Here is a 26491-nt window from a genome sequence, read left to right as displayed (position 1 = left end):
TAACATTTGACCTTGCAACTGATCTTGACATTTGATCTTTCAGCCTGAAAACCATACAGTACTGTACAAGACATGGCACTCTCAGATGAAAATTCCAAAAATTTGCAAGGATTTGTCAGGGATTTTTTCTTTAAATGTGCTGGGAGAAGCAGACATATAGGACTATTGTGTTTTTTGCGAGCCCTCTGACCAGGATCTTTGACCCCATGACCTTAAAGTTGACCCTAAACGGACTGCATTCACGAATCATTTCTGACATTAATTGCAGGTGGAGAGATTTTGTAATGAAACACAAACGAAAAAAAATAAATCTGTCTTATAAAAAGATCGCAAGCAGTTGTCCTTTTTTATACTTTGAAGAGACATAACAGCACTTTTAAAACTCCCGATCATCACGAGCCATCACAGCTCAGATTCCATTTGACCAGCCTTGTTCATTCATATGCAAATTGAGTTGTTACACATTTACACGCACACGTGAAGATTGGACGAAAAAAAATTGGCAGCTGGTATTGTCCTATGAAGAGTCGCTGGTGTAGAGCCATAAAAGATGACGGCAGACACAAAGCCCAGAGCAAACAAGGTGTTTGCTTGTAATTATCAAAAATATTGACAACGCTCACAAGCCTACCGAACGCCAGTGTCACCAACGCACGTTTTAAAATTGCCAGTGCATGTTTGTGAGAGTGGCCTTGTGCACCACGAGAAATCTGTGGAATGGCTGCCCATCATATGCCCCATCAGTATTCTGGCAAAACATTGCCCAATGATGCTGGATGTAATTACCAGCGAAACGCCGTACTCCAAATGATACATGTTGTGGATTTACTCTCCAACACACCGGTGGGATGAAGTAGTAAACTAATTGGCACGTTTTGTTGACGTGACAGGGTGGTGGAGGGTTACGACATAACATTTATACTTACGCGATCTAACCCAAAAACCTTTATGAATAATATTGGTCGCGAAAGCCTACGTGTTAAACCATATATTCCCCAAGTTCATAAAACCTTGTTCAATTCAAGAAAGATACCGGTTATATTTTTAATCTTCAATAGTGCTGTTTGTTCCCGGTCGTTTGGCACTTTTAGCCTCTGGATCGGTGTTCAGCAACTGTGATTCATAAATAATAATGATGATGATGATACGTACATGTAACATGTCGAATAAAAAAGGGCCATTCATCTATGTGTTCTGCAAAGGGGCTATTTCTCGAAACGTTGCCTGTTGTAAAAAATATATTTTTGGGCCACAGTGTTATTGATGAATTTATAAAGTTTATTGTGATATAGCAACACAGCATTTGGTTGATACTCATTTTTTTCTACTTGTGGTAAACAAATCATAGCTGTTCACTATTGTCAAATATTTTCTCAGGGCTCCACAGTCTAAAGCACTCGTCTGTCTGTGCTCCGAAGAAGGGGTATTGCCCAAAACAGTTCCCGGATTTACATTTTTCTCTATTTGTTTCTGTTCTACAACAGTGCTACTAAGTGTTAATGTTGTGAGGGTCATTGTTTAACAAAGTACAACGGTAAGTCGAGCACATTCCTTGCATCCTCACAAGCATGCGGAATCACCTGGGGGGGGGGGGGGGTGGGGGGCTGTGTTAAATAAGAGCTAGTGACATATTTATTATTTCAGAGGACAATTTTAAACATAATAAAAACACACCAGCGGAGCACCCCAGCACTGCATCCTAGGCTATTAGGCCGAGAATTATGTATTTCACTTTGGTGCAATTTTTCGAAAGGAATGCTTTAATAAATCGGGCATTATTAGCATTCGAATCGCTCTTGGGAGGAGTACACTCACTTCTGCTTTAAATTACGTCGCGGTAATTAACTGTAATAACGAAAAAGAGCCGTCTGATTAATTCCAAGTCACACAACAGCTCAGGGTATTGAGGTACAAGGAAATTAATCCCCGGCATTTCTCTAAATATCAGCAGAAAGCTGCTTATTTTTTCCCCAACCTTATTGTTATTGCAACGACAATGTAGCTTTCCTTTGCGCTCTCGCGCTTCATGTATATACTGTCAATGTATAAACTGCCTATGCATACACTGTTGATGCATACTGCAGCAATTGAAGAGATGCGATGGCATCTAAATGTTATGCATGAAGCATGTCATACTTAAAACAATTATTAAAACTATAAAGATGTGACGTTTTATATGGATTGTTTCGAAATTAAACTTAGCAAGCTCGGAGAGCAGCATCCTACAGAGGGCAGCATTCAATAGAAGAGCACCACTCAATTCATATTTTTCCTGCCAAAATCATTAATAAAAAGACGAAGCCCCATTGCCAGAAAAATTAGCATAAATAAAAATACACATGATCCACTATTCATAGTCATAAAAATACATTTATATTACAACCAAAAAATGGCCATGGCACAGAATCTCACAAATTTTTTTGTTCCATGCAATTTTGGGTGAATGTTTGTAAAATATATAAATATATAATTAACGTGCCCATTAGGTGTTTGGATGGCTCGGAGAGCGCTGAGCTGGCACTGCCGAGATCCCGGGTTTGAACCCAGATTTCAGTCGCCTGTTATTAAACCGGGCTCTCAAGTGCAGTGAGTTGATGGTCACCGCCCAGTCGCCAATGACCTCAGAGAGAAAAAATAAACTCATCACATTAAATTTGGTTCTGCACTTAATTTGGCAAAATTTCTGCTTTTAGAATTACACATATCGCTTTGACTGCCGTGGTGACAATAACGCCTCTCCGTAGCAGGGTGGGTGGGAAATTGCTGCCCTACAATGTGAGGATCAAAGGTCGCTTGAAGGGTGCCCCAGAAGTAATTCTGTAGTGTCTACTTCCACGGGCCATTCTCTAACATGGGAGAGTTGCTCTTCGAGGGATTGCATAGATTCTTCGTATCATTACATGACTCCGATAGCACAACCAGGATAAAATTTGGTAAAACATACAAGAAAGGGCAGATTATTAATCACCCTTCTTCCAGGACTATATTCACGACTCGCTCTGATAACCTCAATCGAGTCAACACAACCTCGGATGACTGGGGATGCTGGAGTCTATTGGGTATCACAGCAGTACAACACAACAAAGCACACAGCGTTGGTGTACGGTGCTTTGTCAGGAATATCTAGCTGTTTTTTCATGGATTTTCTGTTTGCACAGTCACATAGTCACTTTAAGATGTTTTCTTGTTCGTGTTTTTGTTTGTTGTGGTTGCACCCGATTCAAGAGCCGAATGTCTCACAGGGTTATACCAAATAAATAAACTGAAAAACTGAAACTGAAACACTTGAGAAAACATTGCAACTAATTTAGTTTGAATTGAACGGACATAGTGGGAAAACACGCGCGGGATTTATAAACCTCCTTTTTATTATTGCATTCATTACAGCATTGTCAGTAATTAGTACTGAGATTACACACAGCTACAATTGGTCAACTACAGAATTGGTCTGTTTTAGCGCGCGCGTGTGAACCGATATCGCTGACACAGGCTACGCCGGCCTTCACTTCTCTATTTACACAAACATGTCCGTGTTGGTGGCAGTGAGGGATGCACCCTTATACATTAGTTTATTTTTCACGATGCGCAATTTGAAGAAATATGTACTCGTGCGACAGAATGTAAAGCCGAGTTTTTCACGTACAACTCACACCAAACGCGGTGTGCGATGCCCTCATTGCAAGGGGAGAATCCACATGGCATGAACTGAAATGTCCTTTTGTTAATCTGGTATATATATTTTTTTAATGTTCGTTTTTTTTAATATAATGCTACATTTTGATCAGAGGTAATTCAATACATCTTTTGACAAGTACTTTAATTTTTTCTGGATTAATACGGAAAACAATTAATTGACTGTTTATAGTTTTCTTAGCTATGTCCATAGGCATATTGTTTTTATTTTATTGACGATATTAATATTTACATTACAGTTTGCCTCTCTTAAAATCAATATGGAAGCCACATGGTTTGTAAACAGTGACAATAGAAAGCCAAACACAGCCTGAAAGAGCCTTGCTTTCCAGAAAATTTATATTACAAAGTAGAACAAATCAAGCAATATTTATCCCCTCTACGTATGCACAGCATTGACATAGCTAAGAGCACAACAAACCCAAAATTATTTCATTATTATCTTTTTAGAGTTTACAGCAATTTTTGTCATGAACGAACAAAAAACACTCTCCGTTTCTTCAACACTGGTGTCTTTTGCAATCATAATCCAGAGGTTAAAAGCATCTGCTAATCTTCGCATTGCTCTTTGGGGGGGGGGGGGTGGTGGGGGCAAATGACAGTGTGAATGAGTCACGCAGAGCTTAGTGCTGCCGTCATCGTTGCGCACTGGTGGCAAGCCAGCCCAGCGGTTCATAGGGCCACAGAGAAGGTCGTCTTAAAATCACGGGCCGCAAGTTGTTCGTACAAGTTGCAGTTTGGTCCTATTAGTTTTCATGTACTGATGAAATAAAACAAAATAATGAAATAAAAACACTGAAAACACACCGGCTCGTCTAAACAGTGCTCGGAAGTCTCGAGGGCAAGGTGAGAAATTGAATCTGAACTGCAGTGAGCCAATTCAAAACGTGTAATATTTTATCAACGTGCCAAACGTCGTTATAAAGTTATCAAACCCCCCCCCCCCAACTCAACCCCGCCCCCCCCATTTCGGAGCTAAAATGTACAAAGAGGAAGAGCTCGCGGTGTGATATTTTTTTCATTTTGTGTTTTTTTTAACAATGACCTGATGATCTTTTATCATACTAAAGCTAGTAATTTATTAATTCGATTTCGTCGTCATTTCTTAAAAACGAGGGCCTCGGCGATTTCACGTCTAAATGCTTCAACCATCGCAGCGGAACAACAACTGCTTACACACAGACCACTTAAATGCGTGCGCAAACAACAAACATGCACGGTACGTTCAAAGCGAAGACCTCCCGGTCCAAAGCGGCGATTCTAGCGTAAATGCTCGAGAAGCAAGCGAAGAACTTTACAGCAAGAGATGCGAACGGCAAAGCACATTAAAGTACAAAAAAACCACGCAGAGATATGTTCTTCAGATTAACCATCAACAGACCTAAATGTTATCCTAAAACACAGTTCTGGTTTCATTTTGAGGTTTATTTTTTTAAAGATTGTAATTTTTTGTTATTTATAGATATTTATATATGTATATATGTACAACTGCAACATCTTATATTATCTGCTAACCAGAACAAAACTTCATATCATACTGACTGGATTATTAGTTTTTTGATCTTGGGGCAGGCCTGTGGCTTTTTTCGTACATGGTTGTTATGTACACATCTCTATGTCCTGCATCCCATCAAACACCGATAGCAACTATACAGAGATAATGTTTACGCCTCCAACAGGTGAAAAGGGAGGGCAATTTGAGCCGACATCTGTGACTCCCATTTTATTGTTTGTGGCCAGAAACAAGCCCGGCTTAACTTGGCAGGCGCGCTCATCGCCAGCACTGGATCTTGTTAATTCTGAGGTCCGAAGAGTACCTTGCAAACTGCAAGTATGGTACTGTAAAGTCAAGAGCAACATCTGTGCCAATGGCAAGATTAAATGGGTTGTGAATGACCGCGAGGACGAGACGGCTTTGCTCCTGTAATGCGCTCAACCAAAACAAGTCCTGTGCAGCAGTTTCATTGAGCCACGTGAATGTGGGAAATGAAGGTGCCGCGGCCTGTTCGAATGATCACAGAGCTGCGCGTTCTCGCGAGACTCGCAGAATTAATACATCAGTCTCAACCGCTTTGCGGGGAAATCCTCAAAGTTTCTACGAATAAAAAACATCTCCAAGCAACCTTTAGTGGTTTATTTTCGACTGAAAAAAAATATATAACTTAAATAACCATTAGCTGCCCCCCCCCCGTCCCCTTTGCGAAATGGAAAACTTCAACTTCTTTCGCACCGTACGTAGCCACCTCGTGCTCTTCGGAGGCGCGTCTTGCATCGCCATGAAATTCCCAAGCACGGCCAGCGAGCCTGTCATGTGACCGTGAGATTGGTGGACTTTACTCCCCTAATACGGAGGCAAAGTTTCGCATAGTTATCGTCACTACGTTCCTTAGGAAAAAAAAGAAAAAATCCCCACAGGTTTCTAATCGTAGCCAGTGTCCAAATTAGAATGGGCCTAATTTAGCACCGATAGTAGGACAGCATTGGGGCGGAGTACTCTTAACATAGCAGCGCGCGTGTGTTTTTGTGTGTGTGCGTCTGCTTACGTTCGCCCACACCATTGTCGAGTATCTGAACAGGTCCTGGGCCTCCCCTAGGTCGACTCAGCCTCAAATGAGTACCCGGTGCGATGTGTAAACATCGCCACTGTGGGGAGACAAAGGCGGCCAGGCGTGATTGCTACCCACCCAAACCCCCCCACGTGTGCCGTGCCGACCTTCGGAGGTGCTACTCGCTAACAGCACTTGCCCCAACAGTCTGTAAAGGCTACACGGGGTGGAGGTGGGGTCTTTGTCTTTGTGTGCCATCAGAAAGATTGTGGCCTGTCTTTCCCGGCGCATGTTTTACAACATCATCAACAACAACAAAACCCCCACTGTGTCGTCCAAGGAGTGGCGGGAGATACAAGGTCTCTCGTGTGGCGCGCGTGAGGCTTGACAGTCCAGTGAACAAGGCGGCCAACGCAGCAAAGCGGGGGGGGGGGGGGGGGGGGGGACTCTTCAATGCTCAGAGCCCCCCTCCCACACCCCCTTTGGCCAGAGGTACAGATGTGCGTTTCGAATGGTGGCACATTCACCACCAACAACACCGCCACCGCCACCACCCACCGCTTGTGTGCAGGCGTGGCGATCGTTACGAAACGCTCAGACCGCTCCCCTATGTCTTGTAAGTTTGTTTTTAACTTCGCGGGCGCGCTCTAAACTCAAGATGCGATAACGAACGACCTGCCCCAAAATCTCACCTCCCTCCCTCCTGCTTGTAGTGATGGCACGGCCGTTTTTTTAAAATATATATCAGTGAAATACATTTTTTATGATAGTGAACTGTGTTAATGCTGTTTGGTTAACTGTGAGCTATTTTCAGGTAGTTAAATGGTTCCATGGGAGACCTTTGGTTCAGATTTGCAAACGGACCCACAGACCTATGACATCAGTGCACAGTCGATGCACAGAACCAGTACACACAACTGCGTTATCCGCTCAGTATATACGATGCACACATCATGTAACGTCAACTGATTTTCGTTCGTAATTTGTGGGATTAATCTGACACTTTACGTACCGGTACAGAGATGCCAATACAAGTGTAATTTTTTTTTATGTTATCGGAAATGTATAAATGTTGTAAATTTGGGACTATGAGCATCAATGCTGTATCCTTATTCTAGTGGTCAAAATATGCGACGAATCTATTCACGCAGGTTCGAATTTTTGCCTCGCGCAAAGATCGGGAAGGTAACGTTGATGTCATGTGTGCAGGTCCGCTGAGGTTATGCCGTCTGTTTGGGATCTCTAGAAGCTTTAATTTGGTAGCTTCAGCAGCGACTGTTAGGTTATTTGGTTTCGGAAGGGAAATCGAGATCATCACGATCACTCAGCCACTAAAAACCATCCCTATAAATAATCTTTGGTAAATCACAAATAATCGTAGCTCAAAATGAGGATTTTATGATAAAGTAAAAACCGAGTTTTTTCTTTCCTAATTAAAACTAGGTGGCAATCATTTGCCTCTTGTTAAAAAGTTAGGTACTGAGTTATATCAAGTGTAGGCTGTCATCAAATAACTGGTCATGAAATATAACGTATTATGTTCTTCATGAAGTTTCAATTGGCGAACGTCTTTGTAGACAATGTTGCATTCTCCCACACAAGGACATTATGAGACGTTACCATTTTGAAAGGAAAGTACGGACAACGGAACAATAAAGCCAACAAAGTAGGACATTGATCAACAACAACAAGTGTGTGTTTGCTGACAGAAACAAAACTAGACAGCCATGAAGCACAATTTCTCAAGTGACTAACTCCTAACACACATGGAAAACACATTGTCATTTCTCAAGAGGGATACACGTTGCATGATGCAGCCCACGTAGAAGCTTTCATAGTTAACGAGGTCGAGGGCGTCAGTTTTTTTTGTTAGTTTTTTTTTTTGGTAAACTGTGTGTTGTGTGTGCAGTTGGCACCTCTCCATTATTCCTCGTGAGTGTTTTGTAACGGGAGTATTTAAAAAAGAAAACGTATTTTGCTAAGCATTCGATAACGGGCAGGCCCGAGCGCAGCTGTGGCGTTCCAGTCGATGCCCGGCTTAGTTTTTCGGGGAGGTGATGTGCAGCAATTCTTCTCACAACGGTCGTTTATATTTTTTTCGAGACACGCCGTGCGTGGAGGTTATTGCGTCGGCCAAGAAAATCCCGCTCCGACGTTTTTCTACCCATCTACTGCCCCATGTACGCGCTGCGATAATGCCGAAATACCCATTTTGGGTTTAGACCCACTTTGTCTTTTTTTCAGGTTCCCTTGTAGAGGAATCGTTTTGGTCTCCAGTTTAAATTTCCCAGACGCAACAGCAATTATTATTTTCTCCCCCCCGTCCCCCTTATCCCGAAAATCAACATTTCCGTGACACATTGTGAAGCTGGGAAGCTTCTACATTTAAATGTTCTTTGTTTCAAAAGACAAATGTAAAAACAGTCTTCTCCAGCTACCAAAGTTTCATTATAACATCCATTGTAATTTTTTGTCATGTTTTTTTGTTGTTTTACAGAGGGTCACGGAAAACGTTTATCCCTCCATTTCGTCGGCATCGTCGCGCTCAAAGCCTCCTCGCTCCTCGTCGGTGTCAGAGCTGTGGCTGGTGGAGCGGTGGAATGGGCCCTCCTCCAAGCCCTGATAGGCCGATGACATCAGGGGGCCGGACTCTTCCTCCAGGCCCTGCTCGTGATTGGTCGACTGGAAGGATCCTTCCAGGTCTTCCTCCAGCTCCTCCTCAATATCTTGGTTCGGGGCTCCCATCTCCGTGTCCAGAGGCTCCTGTTTCACCAGCATTGGGTGGCTGGAATGAAGAAGAGACAAACGTATAGAATGCACAAGAGTTCTGTAAAATAACGACGATGCCCATTGTACGTCCAAGCGAGAGCCTCACTGGGTGGGTCTGCACTGGGATGTTTGGCCAATTCCATGAACGAAAGCTCTGGCTTCACGTGGGACAAAATCAGAGTGGCCTGGAGAGCATCCGCTAATGCGATAATGAGGTCAAATTCAAAGCTGTACACAGTTGGCTTCAAGAATCCCATTGTGCTTCCATTACCTGGCTACCCCTTAACCCCAAGGATAGGTAGGCAGTCTCCAATCAAAGCTTTCGTGGTGCTGTGGTCATATCCATGCTAGCATACACATGTCGATACGAGTGTACGCAACATTCAGACAACCGTATTTTAAAGCGATTATATTTTACCATGTGATAATGTCAATGCATTTAACTGAAGTAATACTCGAATGATTTTATTCACCACCATGTGTGTTGCCCTCATGTTACTGTATATAATAAAACTGACGTGTTTTCCAAAGAAACATTCTCTTGTCCATTGCACCAACGTGATCTCAGTAATGTAAGTAATTATTCACGTCAATAAAAATAACTTATCACATGTGCTATGAATAAGGGCCCATAGCCCAAAACATCACCTATTGTGTATTTTTTTAAATTTTTATTGTAAGGCCACAGTGTTATGAACAAAACATGTCGAGTCATTTTCCGGAAGGAAAGGGTAAATGCATTTTTCAAAAAAGATTAAGTGCATTTATCTTACTGTAACGCTAAACAATAACAGCAGCTTTAAATATTAAGCCTTGTATAAATAATACAAATGCAACTTGCATTAATTTCTCATGAGCACAAACTAAAAGCGTGCATAATGAAATCACGAAATTAAAGAATGGAAAATAGTTAATCCGTTGTCAGCACCCTCCTGATTGGCAGTTTTACAGGGCACCAGTAATGGCCTTTAAATTAAGTTAAGTTTAGGAACAATTGCAGGCACTGGAACAATCACACGGACACTACCCATTAATCTGAATCAATGTGCCAGGGTTGATTTGATTTCATAGCTATATAAAAAAAGGCAAACTGTTAATAGATGCGAGTAATTTAAATTAATGTTAAACAAATAAATAAAAACCCGAGTTATTGCGCGAAGATATTTAAACACATCTCATCATCATGTTCTTTTTTTGTGACAATGTCTTTTTCCTTCCAATTTAAATATTTATATACACACACAAACAACTATAGGCGACACACTTCATGAAATTGCACCGCTCCGTGTAGGTCTGTTATATAACCGGTGGTTGTGCACATGCTAAATAAAAATGCAACTTTATTAACTAAAACTAACCAAATGGACCATGGGGGGTGGCAGTGAACTATGGGCAGCTCAGATTAGCCCGGCTGGCTACGTACGGTGCGAAAGAAGTTCAACGGAGACACACACACACACATACGCACAACCCGCGGCAGCAGTCATCAGTGGTGTGAGTTCAGTTGCCCTAAAGGCGGAAGTGACTTTTGCCAAAGCGGCGCGAGCACAAATTGACTGAGCGGCCAAAGTGAACAGGCAGTGGCGTTACCTTCCATTGCTCCCCGTTTGTGGAAGTACGTCATTGTCGTGACCGTACGACAGATCTGGTAGAACGTATCCTTGGGTGCAATCTACACTGACCTAGATACGGCTGCCATGCAATGCATGCATGGCTTACGATATATATGAGCTGTGCGAGATAAAATCGGCTCGTATGTAGGCGCAGGGTGGATTTAAATTTTGATTTAAAGCTTTCGTGACTGCAGGGATTCATATTGTTGGTTCTTTCGGTAAAGTCACGTAGAAGGGAAACAATGAAATAATAAAAATATAAAACAATACAATTCTCACGACGTTTCGACTGCAACACAAGCAATCATCATCAGGTGTGAAAACCACAGCATGAAAATTTGAAAAAAGTGGCGGGTTTTTTTTACGTAAAAAAAACGCCACTTTTTTCAAATTTTCTTGCTAGGTGGATTGTTAAGAGATGCAGATGGCTTGGGGAGGCGCACAATCAGCGGTGTATTAATCAAGGTTGACGATGATGACTGTGCGTACGCTATGAGCATGAAAGGGTGCAAGAACGCACCTTCGATTAGCGAGGTTAGCTACCTACGCTGCGAACGAAGTTCAACGTACATACGTACAAGTCATCATATTTACATTGATTCTTACTGCTCACGATGGAAGCGTAGAATTGCATGTAAAAAAAAATAAACTGTTTCGATATGCAAGCGATATGCTCATGTTATACTTCGGCGAATGGGGTGAACAAAACTGTGAAAACGAGGCAGATAAAAGGAGAAACGATACAAACGGGACAACACAAAATGTGCACCACTGCTCCACCCCCGAAACATCGTTGTTGTTGTTGTTGAAGTTGTGTTACAAAGGGCCCCGTATATCGGTGTCATCCACCTGTTCATACACACACCGTCTAGCCCTGGACTGCACGAGGCTGCTACGCAAGGACAATATGCATCAATTGGTTGTTTCCAGTGGGAACATGATAGCGGTGAAACTTCACGAAAAGGCCGCGGATTGTCTGATACTCAATGTCTAATCGTGACCAAAAAAAAGCTGTTACTGTAAGCTTACAACTGTTCATTGTCAATCTTGTTAAACGTCCCCAGAATTTGCAGGGCCCCCACAGTGCAAAACGCAATCTACAACTTTAAGTCGGTCAACCCCTCCTGCCTTCTCTCTACGCCGAAGAAGGCCCAGTCAACCGGATCAGCCTGTTTACCCGTGAACGTATTCTAGCATCAAATAAAATACCACACGTTTTTAAATTACGACGATTAAACGAAGGATAACAAACTAACCCCAAGCTTCCAAGACAGCCATCGTCGTTTTGAAGTTCAATGATACAAATGTGTTCATTTATTTTTACTGTGCTTTTAACTGTGCACCACTGGCAACATAGCGTATAAATATTTGTTTCAATAAATATGTAATGTTTGCCCATTCTCTAATCCACTGCTGGATGAAGGCTTCTCACACCTTTGGGGTAGGGATTATTTGAACATGGTTCTCGCCGTGCTCTTCGGCGCGGCTTGGTGCAGTGGGTGCCAAGACCGGTTCAGATATCACTCGCAACCGATGTTGGTCGTGCCCAGGAATCGAACTGTTATTCCCGTGTTCTACTCTGCTACCGCTCTCACGTTATAAAAATGCTCATTAATACTCTGAAATCAAGGTTGCTTGAAGAAAGAAAAGGAAGTGAAAGTTCCCCATGAATTGTCCTATTATCAATTGTGTCACATATAGTGGGGCATCATTATAAGGTGTGACTATTACAAATCACTCGGCGCAGAATGGTAAACACTGCTCAAATATCTCCTTCCAGAAGACAATGCCCGGCTTTCCCTGTGGATTTTCAATCACGGCTGTTACCACAATCCTTTTTATCCCCTTCCCTATTAAAGCCAACTCTGTCAATACCAACACACCGCGCATTAATTCACAGTGGGATGATACGAGTTATTTATTTTAATTCTGTAAGAGTCTAAACGCGGCAAAACATTAAGCAGCTGTAATTTACAGAAGCCTATTTTTTTTGCCCAATTGCAGTTTAAAGGATTATGTGTAACCCGGGGCAGATTTTGCGAGGATATAAAAACAAAATGTTAATGTCATGTCAAAACGCTGCAAGTTTTTCAAAAGCCGCTTTTGGTTGATGGCAAGATAAGTGAAATAGATTGTAACAGTAAAAAGACAAACTGTTAAAGAGAAAGTCGCATCGGTGATATCACAAAGAACAACTGCTCTCTGTGCGTGTGAACACACACACACATACACAGCAGCTAGGTACGTGTTTGTTCCCGCTGAAATGTATTCATATTCATGGATAATATTGCATTGCTTTAACTTTGAACATCCGTATAAATATTCCGACAAATTCCATTACAAACAGCCCAATCAGTAACAAACAGCATTTGTGAATTATTTGATAACTCGGTAATTTCAAACGGTTATCACATAATTCATTGTTCTTGGCCACATGAAGAAAACTATGAGCACTAAAGTCACGGCCACCTCACGTGGTGGCGACAAGTGAAATGATCTGCTCTGGGCTTGTGGACTCCAAGTGCGAGCGCGGTCGCCAATCTCCAACCTATGGGCCACGCAGTAACGCCCACTGCCCACTTTGATCGTTCACCGGCAGCAATCACGGACATCCACCACGAGGCTACTCCTGAAAGCCGTCAACCTCGACACGAATGCAGAAAGTTGGTCGATCAAGTCTATGCCGTACGAAAGAGGAAGCGGGCAATTATGATATTTTTTTAAAGAGAGTTTTTACATTGCATTTGTAGGATCTGCCATGGTGGTGGAACAGATAAACAGCTGTCTGCTCCAGTGTGCCCACCCACAGACTGAAATCGTGCGCGGCGCTCTTGACACGTGACATCACACAGCAGGTGTGTAGCGCCATATCCAAGTCACCGCGCACCACTCCGCGGTTAGAAAAAAAACGGAGATACGAATACAATTTTCAGCGCTCTGTCAATCCGCTGCTGGATGAAGGCATCTCCATGCCGTACCGGTCACTTTGGTTGTTTTGCTCTCGGATAAAGCCGCTCAATATTTTATGGGATCTGCTGACCTCGAAAGAAAATGAACGAAGCCTAAGAAGCTCATCCTCCTGCTTCCTCTTTAAAACGCCCAGGTTTGATTCTCCCTTTGGGAAAAAAAAAATCCTTCTATGCGAGGCTGCTCCCTCATTGCGGAATCGCTATCGCGTTAGATTTTGGAATTCAATCATTGCCATCCACAAGAAACCTCCGTTCACTCGTGATACTTTGTGGATTTAGCTGTCATAAATCATCGGTAGAGAGGTGTGAGCCTGAGTCTGATGTGGAACACACTTAAAGTTCCCAGTTACTGATTGCGTCTGCTTTGTTAAATGTTCATGAATATAATAATTCACCCACGCTGGTAAACGTGGATTGCTGTATTGTGCACAGAGGCAGGTTCATGTTCGGGTTGTGGAGGGGTGAAGAGAAGGGCAGGACTGGTCGAGATATCACTGGCTACTGATGTAAGAGCTGGTAATCGAATCCAGGTCACTGGGTTACACGGTGCAGTGCGCTAATCGCTGAGCCAGCACTCCCAGTGGTTGTCAGATTGCACAATGATTATTATCAGCTGGACATTGTGCTGTAGTTTACTTAAAGACAAAGCATTCAAAGAGTGTTCGAGAGACTGGAATGGTCCTCGGTTGTAATGATGAGTACCAAAAGCAGCAGTAGCTCAAACTTTTAATACGGCTTCTAAAAAGCCAGAGTTTGGTGGATCAATTGAGGATAGAAATTCAAACCTACCAGAGCTATAACATTCAGGCATTGAGACTCACCAACACACTGCACCAATGCAAATGTACCAGAAACCGACTTAAAACTCAGTAACTGCATGTATATATGTAGAACTTCTATAGCACCATATATAACTAACCGTGCCCATCGGAGGTGCGGGGGAAAGACAACAAACTAAACACAAAAGGCAGTTAGAAGGAAATGAGTTTTACATCTAGATTTATAAGTGCAGAGCTCCTTGTACCTTCCTTATATCGGAAGAAAGAGCATTCCAGACCGCCACAGAAACGCATCTGAAAGTGTGCGATACAGTGAGCATTTGTTTACTGGCATGACTCGTAGGAACGGTCAATGTTTTATTTTTTTAACTGGGAATAAATAAACCGATAGTTCAATACCATTTACACAGCAAGCAGTGAGTTGACGATGTGTCCGCCTGTCGCTTTTTTGTTTTACACCGCACTTGCTTATTCCCCGTATACCGCAGCACGCGTGTTCATTTTTGTTTCCGGCCATTGCCAACGATCGGAGGAGGGAAAAAATCAAACTCACGAAGCTAGAAACATAAGTTGTCGGAGAAAGAAAAGAAAAAAAAGCTCTATCCCGCAACCGCTAGTCGCGATTCCCAGCAAGCAAGGAAAGAGATAAATAAAACACAACGGGCGGCTGAATTCTGTAGGTGTGGGAATGAAAAAAAAACACTCGCTCCCTCGCTCTCTCCCCCTCGCTCTCTCTCCTTCGCGCGGCAGCGACGGCGGCGACGACGACGAGATTAAATGCGCACCGCGAAGCCCGCTTGGGGATGAGGCGTGCTTTTTAGTGGCCCCATTCTTAGGAGCGATAACGGCCCCCCGTGCACGAGATAAGACGAATGCTGCTGTCGCCTGTAAACAAGCGTGTCTGCACGAGTTGAGTCCCGCGGGTAAAATCGGTCTCGGGAAACAAATCTGTTGTGATTATTTAACAGCACTGTCAGCCCAGCTCCCCTGCATTATAAAGTAACTCAATTTTTTACCGTCGCTATTGTTTTTTCACGTTTATTTCTCCTCTCTCTCTCTCTGTATATAAGAAGAAGGCAAGGTCCTTGTTTGTGTGTGTGTGTCGTGTAGCGTCGCGGTTAGCGCTACGCTGCACTACGAACCCGGCGAGCCGAGTTCGATTCCCGCTCACGGCCAACGTCGGTGACGATTATCCGAACCGGTCCTGGGCTTGCCCTGGGTGGGCTCAGCCTCAAACGAGTACCCGGTGCGGTGTGTAAACATCGCCACTGGAGAGACAAAGGCGGCCAGGCGTGGTGTTGGCCACCCACCCCCTCGTGTGCCGTTCCGGCCTTCATAGGTGCTTGCTAACAGCACTTGCCCCTACAGTCTGTTAAGGCTATGCGGGGGATCTTTGTCTTTGTGTCTCATTTCCTGCTTTCCTCAGATTTATTTTCTTGAATACATCTCCCTCACTGGTTCGAGACAATGACGTACAGGAGCAATACTAATCTTAACGTGCCGCATGCGTTTAAATTACCACAGCCTTTATGAAAAGCGCAAAGCATTTCTTCTTTCACCATTATTTAATTCCTATCGCCCCCACCCCCCCGTACCCCCGTCCCGCACCCGCTAACTTCCACGGCCACCATTTTCACCGTCAAAGCGGGCGGAACCCAACCGCCGCACATTAATTGCGCGACGTTCACGGAGAAAGAAGCAAAACGCGAACGGCACTGGTCGCCCCGAGAGATGTCGTCGGGCCTGCGGTGGCGGCGTGGATGAGACGGGGACTCGGCTGGCGGATGCCAACCGCCCACTCCGGGGGGGGGCCTCGCTTTCTCTCTCCATCATCGGGCGCAACGGCGAGCGGGACGCATCGCAGCCGTAGCCGTCAAGTGGTTACGCGCCCATCCACCCCCGCGGTTGCCAACTTCAAAGTGTCGCCGCGTTTTGCCGCCGGGGGCCCACCACCCCCCCCCCCCCCTTATACCACCCGGAGTTGAGAAGAGCTCCACACCCTTCTTATTAATTAACCGGCGCACACTGAATTAATTGTGCCTTCCTCGCCATCCTAATTGTATCCTTTTACCCTCCTGTGGGTTTCAATTGCAAATTAAGACCCAGCCGAGGTCTAATGGCGTAATTAGTCTGCGCTTTTGTACACCAATTAGGTCACGCTTTTGTCGCCTTGCCCAAGCTCTCTCCCAGTTGGCCGGCTGCCTTCATTAGCAAAAAATTAGCAGCTGCACACTTTGATAAGCAAGGAGGGGGGCGACAAGGAGAGGAGGGAGTGGGGGAAAGGCGTCGAGGTCTCTATTGTGCTTTAGTAATTAGCCAAGCAATTAGCGCTCCTAATTGTGTCGCTAATTTTTTTGTGTTTGCCTGCTGGCTTTCCTTTTTTATTTTTTGGAGGCGCCGAGTAATTTCTTCCCCGCTAGGTATCATGAAGTTGTTTGGGTTTCGTGGTCCAGGCGGTTTGATCAATGGGCGCGGGGCGATGCGGGCGATGTTTATTTTGTTGCGCGCAGACACACCGCACCGTGCGCTCGCTCGTGTGCCACTTGCGATTGTACTAAACCCCTCCCTCCACTCTTCCCCACCCCAACCCTACTTAATAACGAACACAGTTCACCCGGTACCGATGGCCCAAGCTGCAAATGGAAGAAATCACAATTTAACGCTGGCTCGCTGGCGGTGCTTACCCAGGCAATTAATTACTTGTGTTTCAACCGAGCCTCGCTTGGCACTTGGCATTTAACAGCGAAAACAAAGGTGAATCCCTCGGTGATTTGGCCTCCCACACAGCGGGGTGATTTGTTACTTAGACCGAGCTTGTAACGAGTCATAAACTAAACTGCATGTGCTTCAAATTACGCCTAAAAACACACTCCGGGTTTATAATAAACTCATATCTTTTGAATTGTTTCTTTTATTCGCCCCCCCTTTCTTGTTTTGTGCATATTTTTTTTAAATATATATTGCATTTCTTAGCACCTGCTTTTGGGCCACGGATGAAAAAAAATCGTAACTTCCGAGTTATTTTTTTATTTCTTCTCACGTAAATCATCGGCACGGTGACTCGTCACTCTAAATTCTGCGCCCGAACCCCCTTTGCAGAATACGCCGCGCGTTGACCTCGTATTATGCGCGAATCACCGAGCCGCATTTCTTCCGGCGTTCGCGTGAGATCAATGCCCCCCACACGGCAGCGCTGCCTTCCCCGCCAGCGCTGCCTTCCCCGCCAGCGCGGCGCATGCGGGAGATTGCCCCGGCGCCACAAATGATGCTCGTTTTGAGCACCGAGGGAATATCTCAAGCGTCATGGGCCTGGGTTGAAAAATACGAGCAGCTCGGACAGAACGGACACTTCTCTCGAAGGGATGATGACCCGGTGCCGGAGACTAACGATGGAGTGGCAGCCGGTGAAGAGAACGCACCCGGGAGCACGTCCACACCGCGGAGACGGAGCTATGAAATGAGCCCAATGTGCAGGAGCTATGTGGATTGTTACATCGTGGGACTGTGAGAGATGGCGATGACTTAGGGGGGGCCTTTACCTAGCAGTGGATAGATCATGAGGTGGCTGGATTGGCCAGACAAATATGGATTATTGAATCAATCTGTGCGCAGCTATGGATGTTTATCTCCTCAATTGTGTGGAGTTTTTTATTTATTTTCCGAGATCTCCCATATCCTCCCAAATGGAGCCAAATTATGACCACAAATGGCTAAGTAACCCAATGTGGTGGCAGGTAGCTCAAAAAAGGTAACGGTGCAGCCCTGCAATGTATTGTTCATGCCACTGCTGGAGGAAGAGTCTCTCATGAGAGGGAGCTTTAAGAGAGCCCCGCTAGAGAGTATTTGGCCTACTCTTCCATTCTGGGCAGAAATTCTGGAGAAGGTGAGAGCACCCACACTTTACCCTACCGCACGCAGACCTGCCGATCGACTTAACTGTGCCCCATTTATACTGCTCGGTGAACAGAGGCGTGGCGGAATGTAATGAACCTGCCCGTTGTTTTTGAAGGCCACGCCGGGAGATGTAAATGGAACCAGTGATCTCCGGATGGCAAGTTCGGCGTGCTAACCTTTATCCCGCCGCAGTTTCCGGTAATGATCATTTAAATTCATGAAGTGCCTATGAGCAATCGTTGTCAGGGCACACAGCATGGAGAGGCAGAACATAGTTAACAACAACCAAGTAAAGTAGAAGTGAGAAATATGTTTGAAAATAACTAAAGAGAGAAAACGATTGATTTGAAGCCGTCGTGACTGCAGGAATCCGTACTTTTTGGTTCACAAAATAAATCACGACGTTTCGATAGCAACACAAGCCATCGTCTTCAGGTGAAAATCGCGACAGCCGCGATGTCTGCTGCAAGCAGCACGATGTCTGCTGCCTTTTGAAGAGAAGCTGTTACAGTGAGGGAAAAAAAGTATTTGATTCCCTGCTGATTTTGTACGTTTGCCCACTGACAAAGACATGATCAGTCTATAATTTTAATGGTAGGTTTATTTGAACAGTGAGAGACAGAATAACAACCAAAAAAATCCAGAAGAAACGCATGTCAAAAATGTTATAAATTGATTTGCATTTTAATGAGGGAAATAAATATTTGACCCCCTCTCAATCAGAAAGATTTCTGGCTCCCAGGTGTCTTTTATACAGGTAACGAGCTGAGATTAGGAGCACACTCTTAAAGGGAGTTAGGAGCACACTCTTAAAGGGAGTGCTCCTAATCTCAGCTTGTTACCTGTATAAAAGACACCTGTCCACAGAAGCAATCAATCAATCAGATTCCAAACTCTCCACCATGGCCAAGACCAAAGAGCTCTCCAAGGATGTCAGGGACAAGATTGTAGACCTACACAAGGCTGGAATGGGCTACAAGACCATTGCCAAGCAGCTTGGTGAGAAGGTGACAAGAGTTGGTGCGATTATTCGCAAATGGAAGAAACACAAAATAACTGTCAATCTCCCTCGGCCTGGGACTCCATGCAAGATCTCACCTCGTGGAGTTGCAATGATCATGAGAACGGTGAGGAATCAGCCCAGAACTACACGGGAGGATCTTGTCAATGATCTCAAGGCAGCTGGGACCATAGTCACCAAGAAAACAATTGGTAACACACTACGCCGTGAAGGACTGAAATTCTGCAGCGCCCGCAAGGTCCCTCTGCTCAAGAAAGCACATATACATGCCCGTCTGAAGTTTGCCAATGAACATCTGAATGATTCAGAGGACAACTGGGTGAAAGTGTTGTGGTCAGATGAGACCAAAATGGAACTCTTTGCCTATGACCCCAAGAACACCATCCCCACCGTCAAACATGGAGGTGGAAACATTATGCTTTGGGGGTGTTTTTCTGTTAAGGGGACAGGACAACTTCACCGCATCAAAGGGACGATGGACGGGGTCATGTACCGTCAAATCTTGGGTGAGAACCTCCTTCCCTCAGCCAGGGCATTGAAAATGGGTCGTGGATGAGTATTCCAGCATGACAATGACCCAAAACACACGGCCAAGGCAACAAAGAAGTGGCTCAAGAAGAAGCACATTAAGGTCCTGGAGTGGCCTAGCCAGTCTCCAGACCTTAATCCCATAGAAAATCTGTGGAGGGAGCTGAAGGTTCGAGTTGCCAAACGTCAGCCTCGAAACCTGAATTACTTGGAGAAGATCTGCAAAGAGGAGTGGGACAAAATCCCTCCTGAGATGTGTGCAAACCTGATGGCCAACTGCAAGAAACGTCTGACCTCTGTGATTGCCAACAAGGGTTTTGCCACTAAGTACTAAGTCATGTTTTGCAGAGGGGTCAAATACTTATTTCCCTCATTAAAATGCAAAACAATTTATAACATTTTTGACATGCGTTTTTCTGGATTTTTTTTGTTGTCATTCTGTCTCTCACTGTTCAAATAAGCCTACCATTAAAATTATAGACTGATCATTTCTTTGTCAGTGGGCAAACGTATAAAATCAGCAGGGGATCAAATACTTTTTTTTCCCTCACTGTACCAGCAAGAGTTTATATAAGTTATTTTGTTTAATTTCTACCTACGTGACTTTAGCGAAAGAACCAAAGAGTACAGAGGAAACGATTTTAAACAGATATGTTTTCAGTCGAGATCTGAAGATTTGTAAAGTGTCTCGGAAGTCGTGACCTCGAAGGGGCAAGGAGTTCCAGATTTTAGGTGCCGCAACTGCAAAGGCACCGTCACCCCCACCCCCCACCAAGTGTGAAGCCGAGAGACCGTGGGACGGTCAGCGATGCACAACCTGAAGATCTTAATCATATTCTTGGTTCTTTCGGTAAAGTCACATAGAAGGGAAACAATAAAATAATATTGTTTTATATTTTTTATTATTTTATTGTTTCCCTTCTACGTAACTTTACCGAAAGAACCAAGAATATGAATCCCTGAAGTCACGAAAGCTTTAAATCAAGATCTTAATGATCTTGATGGAACATATGGCTAAAGGAGGTCTTGAATGTAGGGAGCAGCAAGTCCATTTCATGGGAATCCTCCTGAAAACAAACATGCTCGGCACTCGGCGAGGCTCTCCGTGGCGAGACGACAAGCAAGAGTCCCGTAGCGGAGGAGGGTGAGGAGGCACTCACTGCATCCACAATAAAGGTTTTCGTTGGGTTAGATCGCGTAAAAATAAAATGTGTCGTGCAACCCGCCACCACCCGACGCAGGCAATTAGTAAGGTTTTGTCATGAAAGAAGAAACGTGCCACTCCTTCAGCACACAGCGTTTACAATTCGAGTACAACATTTACAATTGTGGGTTTACTCTCCAACACACCGGTGTGCTGAACTAGTAACTCACTGGCACGTTTTGCTCACGTGAGAAACGTTACTAATTGGCTGTGTTGGGTGGTGGCGGGTTTCACGACACATTTATATTTATGCGTATAATATTGGTTGTAAAAGCCTACTATGTGGGGCGCCAAGGTGGCGAGATATTAACGTCCTCGCCTGGTATATAGGAGCTTATTGGTTCGATCCCGACCCTGACACCTGTATATTTGCAGTTTGCACGTTCTCCCCGTGGTCGCATGGATTTTTTTCCGGGTCCTCGTGCTTTTCCTCCCACATTTTTAAACATGCCTTTAGATTTATTTGGCCGCGAGAAATTTCCACAGGTTAAGCCACTTCTTGGAGCAATCATTCTGTGGCCAGGTCGCTTCTGAAAAAAGAGCTGCACATAGCTCAGTGGGCCTCACCTGGCTAAATAACAAATTACAGAGTTGAGCGTCAATAAACTCACCGCATGGGCGACCGGACGGGGCTGGCTCCACGGCTGCTGCCATTGAAGTGCTCCATGGAGCCGTTGAGCTCGTCCTGCACGGCGTTGAGCATGGCTACGGCGGCCGGGTTAGCGAGACCGGGCGCCAGGAACGACAGGCTGCTCTCTGCAAGCGCCGCCTGCCAAGCACAAGCGCACACACGAGCCCACGCACACGCGCAGCGATTAAAGGTTTGCCGGTCATGGCACGCGGCTGGCACTGGAACCTGGCGGGATCACAGCCCAGCGTGTCCGCCAAATACTACTCCAGTGAGCATTCTGCACTTCCGATTAGCGCGGTTGGCTACGTACGGTGCGAAAGAAGTTCAACATACCTACGTACACTCGAGTACGTATCCTATAGAGAAAGATCCCCCCTCTCCGCTACTCCTAGCGTAGCTTTTAACAGACGGTTGGGGCAAGTGTTGTTGGAAAACGCCTATTAAGGCTAACGCAGCGCATTAAGGAGGTGATTCTGCCAGCACCACGCCCGGCCACTTTTGTGTTCCAAGTGTTGATGACAACTTACACCACCAGGTAGTCATTTATGATCGAGTTGACCGAGGTAAGGCCCAGGACAAGTTCTGACGTGACTTGACACTTATGTTAGCCATGGCTGGGTTTGTATGGCAGGTGTTTAAGCTGCTATGCCATCACTTCTCCATACAAACACCATGCACGTTTGATTTACACCCTGAAGGATGTGCCCACAGGTAATCGTGGGCACAAATGTATTTGCTCGGGGCGTAACGATGCATCGATGAAACGACTGATATCACGATACACGCATTGGGCCATGTATGACAGGATTTTACTTATTCTATTGGTACGTGTTGTATGCTGCGACGAGTCTATGGGACCCCTGCAGTCACGAGCGGTCGCTAAGTTCACCGGCATCAAAAAAATCGAGAATTGAGTTATGAATCGAATCAGCACTCTGAATTGTGACATTCCATCAAATCGCGATGTGGATGGGGGCGAGTGGGGGTTGTCCTGCAACACAAACTCACTCGCTGCAGACACACGCCTGGCACACAGAAGCTCGTGTAAGAAAACACGGAAAAATATTCACACTCAGATATGAACGTGCAAACACACGTGGCACCACACGTGCACAAACACACAGAGGTTGAACCGTTAAAGCAGCATGTGCCCACCTATCCTTGATTCACAAACATGCAGTCTTAACCATTTACAGGCACGTGAGTAAGTACAAGTCCGCACTCTACCGCCCTCCCCAATTTTTTTTTAAATACCAAACTAAATATTGACAAACCTCCCCGACTCGAAATGACGGTACGAAAATCGGGGGAAATAATTCAGCTCGGCAGCCAGGCTAGCTCTTGCAGCGCGCCCCCCTCCGGAGGAAGCGTTACGGCCTCGTTCTCTTGATGTGAACTTTCCAGGCACTTCACAGGAAGAGCCTGTCCACAACACGAGTCTTGGCATGCAAGGGGGACCGGATAGTGAGCAACGTCATACAATGGGGGAAATTCTCCATGCACAGCGTGAGCCGAGCCAAGAAGCTGGAACAACGTTAGAGGCAGCCGGCGCCGAGCGAAGGCCGGTGGACGACCTGGCCGGGGATTCCAAGGGGACATTTCTTGTGTTACACCTCGTCCCAACGTTCTTTTTCCTGAAACTGACCACGGCGAAGTTGGCACTTGCACTGCTCCAGGTGAGCACGCGGGTAGAGAGGCACGGGGCGAGTGACGTGAGCTACCTGAACAGCCGCCTAACGAAAAAGCCTGTTTCCGGCCGAAGACAGTAGAAATGCGCAAAGGCGTCCAATTAAATGGTAACGTAACGTGTCACCCCGGCCTCCCCGAAATGGTAATGATGGAACAGTGAGCGGGGACTCGTGCCCTTTTCAAACCCGCCACGACGTATAAATAGAGCCCCGGCACACTGTTCATACGCACGTCCGCACGCGCAAGTACACGCACGCACACGCGCAGAGAGTGACACGTACGTATATACGTGCATGCATATTTTAACGGCAATCCGAAGCCAGACAACCCCCCAAAAATTTGCTGTAAATATATGCGGGGGCGCGCGTGGGCGCGTGCGTGCGCGTGCATACGCGCACGCACACGCCGCACGCGGCTTGATTGCCGTGCAGCGTTTGAGAAAGCCTGACGCGGCGTGACCATTAGAGCAATGAGAGCAGAAAACAGGCGAATGTTAACGAGGCCGAACGGACACGCCGGCCTGCCAGGGCTCCTCCTCCACGCGTCTCGTCGCTCTGCCGATGTAAACAAAAAATGCTTTCACAGCGCCTGTCAGCTCCGATTAGGGCCATCAAGCCGGGCCTGCCAGTCCGCCGTGGTTCTAACGCGGACACATTTTGCGGTCCGCGGTGGCGGCGGGAGATGGGCCGGATGGGCAGCGGGGGGCGGAGGAGGAGGGGTGTCGGCGTTAGCGCTCTTGCACGATGATGGGGAGAAGAGCCGCGGACGGACGCACTCACGCGCCCACCCCGCCCGCCGGGGGCGGTGGCTCGCGTGGCCACGGTTACCGGCGGCCACGCCCGTGCGGCGGCGGTGAAGACACTCGTCGTGGCAATGTCGACAATAAACACACCGGGCGCACACAATTAAGACGCTCGCAAGGACGGGCGTGTGGCGCGCGGGAGACGCGCAGGAATTAAAATATTCCCAGTCCCACTTTGTCTACGAAACTTCAACTCGGCTTAATAGCTTAAAGTGACGTGAATTACATCGATATTAAAATGCCCCTTTCCATCTATCTGCTGAAGATGCACAATGGCAAGCGAAATTGAATTAAAGTTATAAAACACTAAAGCGTTCATTCAGCTCTTACGCTGATTTAAATAAAAGCCGTTCCGTATATTTTTCAGCAAAGGTCACAAAGACGGGAAAGAGCCAATTAATCAATTAAAGCGGCGACTAAAATGCTACCTCGTGAAAATATATACGTGAAATAATTCCTGAACTACGATCACTTAAAACACTGGCGCTTCTCAGACTTTTATTCAAGTTATGCAAAAACAAATCTTGCTAATCTCTGTGGTAAAAAAAAGTGCACTTCATGAGGAAATCAACAGTGGTTATCCTAACGGAGAGACTCGTCCCTGCCATAGGAATGTGTAATTTCCACCACTGTCTGCGCTCACTTGAGCAGGAAGATCACTTTGACGACTTTTGACCCTCTTCCACCACGCCATCCTGCATGGGCGGCACCGACCGTTTTTTTGCCCCGGCTTAAAGGGAAGTTGCGACATTTTATTAAAACGGCGGCGTCATTTGGTCTGAAATGTACACTTTTATCCTGGGTGTAAAAAAAAGAAAAAAAGATTTTTTAAAAAAGGCAGGCGAGGGACGAATCAGGCAAATGCGCTCCAGCCTAAGTGCTCGCGTGACGCACATGATTTGCCTAATTCAGACAAATGGGTGGCGAATGCATTTATGCGCGGGACCTGCAGAGCTGGCGCAAAGCAAAAAAATACAACCGCGCGGGCTCTGCGGCTTTCCCGCTGAGGCAAGCAGTCGCTGTTTAGTGTGTTCAAACGCTTTAGGGGAGGGAGAAAGAAAGAAAAAAACGTCAGGACGAATTTGGCCGGGAAGATGCTTTGTGTCAGAGGAGGGAGAGCTTTCCCTCTTCTTTATTTAAAGTAAAATAAAAAAAATAACATCGCTCGACTGTCGTGTTCTGGCTACGTCACCTGTCCTTTGGCCCGACGACATCTCGACAGAGTGATTTTCATAACCTTCCACTGAGTGCCGGCTGGAGGCTTGGACACACACGCCGTGGCACCTGTCCGCAGGAGCCGCGTTCCATCCCAACAACGTTGATGCGCCGTTTTCCCCTCCTTGTGTCTTCATTGCTAGAGAAGCTCTTGTTACTAATGTCGGTGCTCTTGCACTGACTTTCAAAGGTAAATAAATATACGTGTTATTTTGTGCACGATCAAATCTACACGTGCAAAAAAAAATGGTGGACGTATTCTTTGCGTTTCTGGTGTGGCGTGTAAAATAATCAGCACCGGGGAGACAAAGGCGGCCGGGCAGTGGTACCGGTCGCAACCACCCCCTTTCGCAGTGTGCTCGCTAGCAGCATGTGGCTCCAAAAGCTCGTGCGGGCTCCACGGCAGATCTTTGCCTTCGCCTCAGTCTCTGACCATGGGCGACCTTGGCCGAGTTTGGAAAAATAACGACTCGACTGGCACGTAAACATATAAATGGATAATGGATTACAGTGAGCCTGTTTAGACTCACGTTCGCATAGGACATAAATATTCCATTTGTCTGTGTCGGTGCGACCTGCGCCCTAGCGATGGCTACCGGCGCCCTCCCTGCCTCGCGCCGCTGAGATCAGACTCTGCTCTGTCACCGTCTCTCCCTCCCGACGACACGGTGTTCCCGAATGCAAGCGAGAGAGACGGCCACGACGACTTCACTCACTAACTCGGGCGGGGGGCATGGTGTTAAAACAAAACGAAAAAAACCCCGACGAAACGAGAAAACTTGCCGACAATAATCACCCCGGACTATTACGTATATATATACGTAAAATTATAATAAGAAATGCGAATTATCATCGGCGTGGACATTTTGAATGGGCAGCTTTATTTAATATATTGATTCGGGGGGAAATTTAGTGAGTAAATTCTGCCGGCTGTTTCAAGGCATCTCCGTGTGCGGCGGGGGGGGGGGGGTTTGCGGCGACATTAAAAATGCAAACGTGAAAAAAGGGTTAAACTTTGAAGCAATTTCTGGCCTGCGGTGCTGTCACAAGGCCAAGCGCGAGACACCAAATCACTCCTGACAGTGGTAATTAATATTAATGAGGTAGAGGAGGAGCTCTCTTTTATGAACCTGGTGGA

General features: G+C 45.7%; 1 protein-coding gene across 1 annotated transcript in view; it reads right to left on the bottom strand.

Moving 5' to 3' along the window:
* Positions 1 to 3350: 3350 nt before the first annotated feature.
* LOC116942402 (forkhead box protein P2) overlaps positions 3351 to 26491 on the bottom strand; it is a 188160-nt gene continuing 165019 nt past the window's right edge. Inside the window, exons 16-17 of the mRNA XM_032954289.2 lie at positions 21628 to 21785; positions 3351 to 9024 (exon numbers count right to left, since the gene is read on the bottom strand). Coding sequence (XP_032810180.1) covers positions 8754 to 9024; positions 21628 to 21785 — 429 coding nt within the window. The 3' untranslated portion in view covers positions 3351 to 8753. The remainder of the gene's footprint in view (positions 9025 to 21627; positions 21786 to 26491) is intronic.

Source organism: Petromyzon marinus, chromosome 14, assembly GCF_048934315.1.
Source record: "Petromyzon marinus isolate PM22_M1 ecotype Great Lakes invasive population chromosome 14, UKy_Petmar_22M1.pri1.0, whole genome shotgun sequence".
In the NCBI taxonomy this organism is placed as follows: domain Eukaryota; kingdom Metazoa; phylum Chordata; class Hyperoartia; order Petromyzontiformes; family Petromyzontidae; genus Petromyzon; species Petromyzon marinus.
The sequence above is the reverse complement of the archived record's forward strand: the minus strand, read 5'-3'. Positions and strand labels throughout refer to the sequence as shown.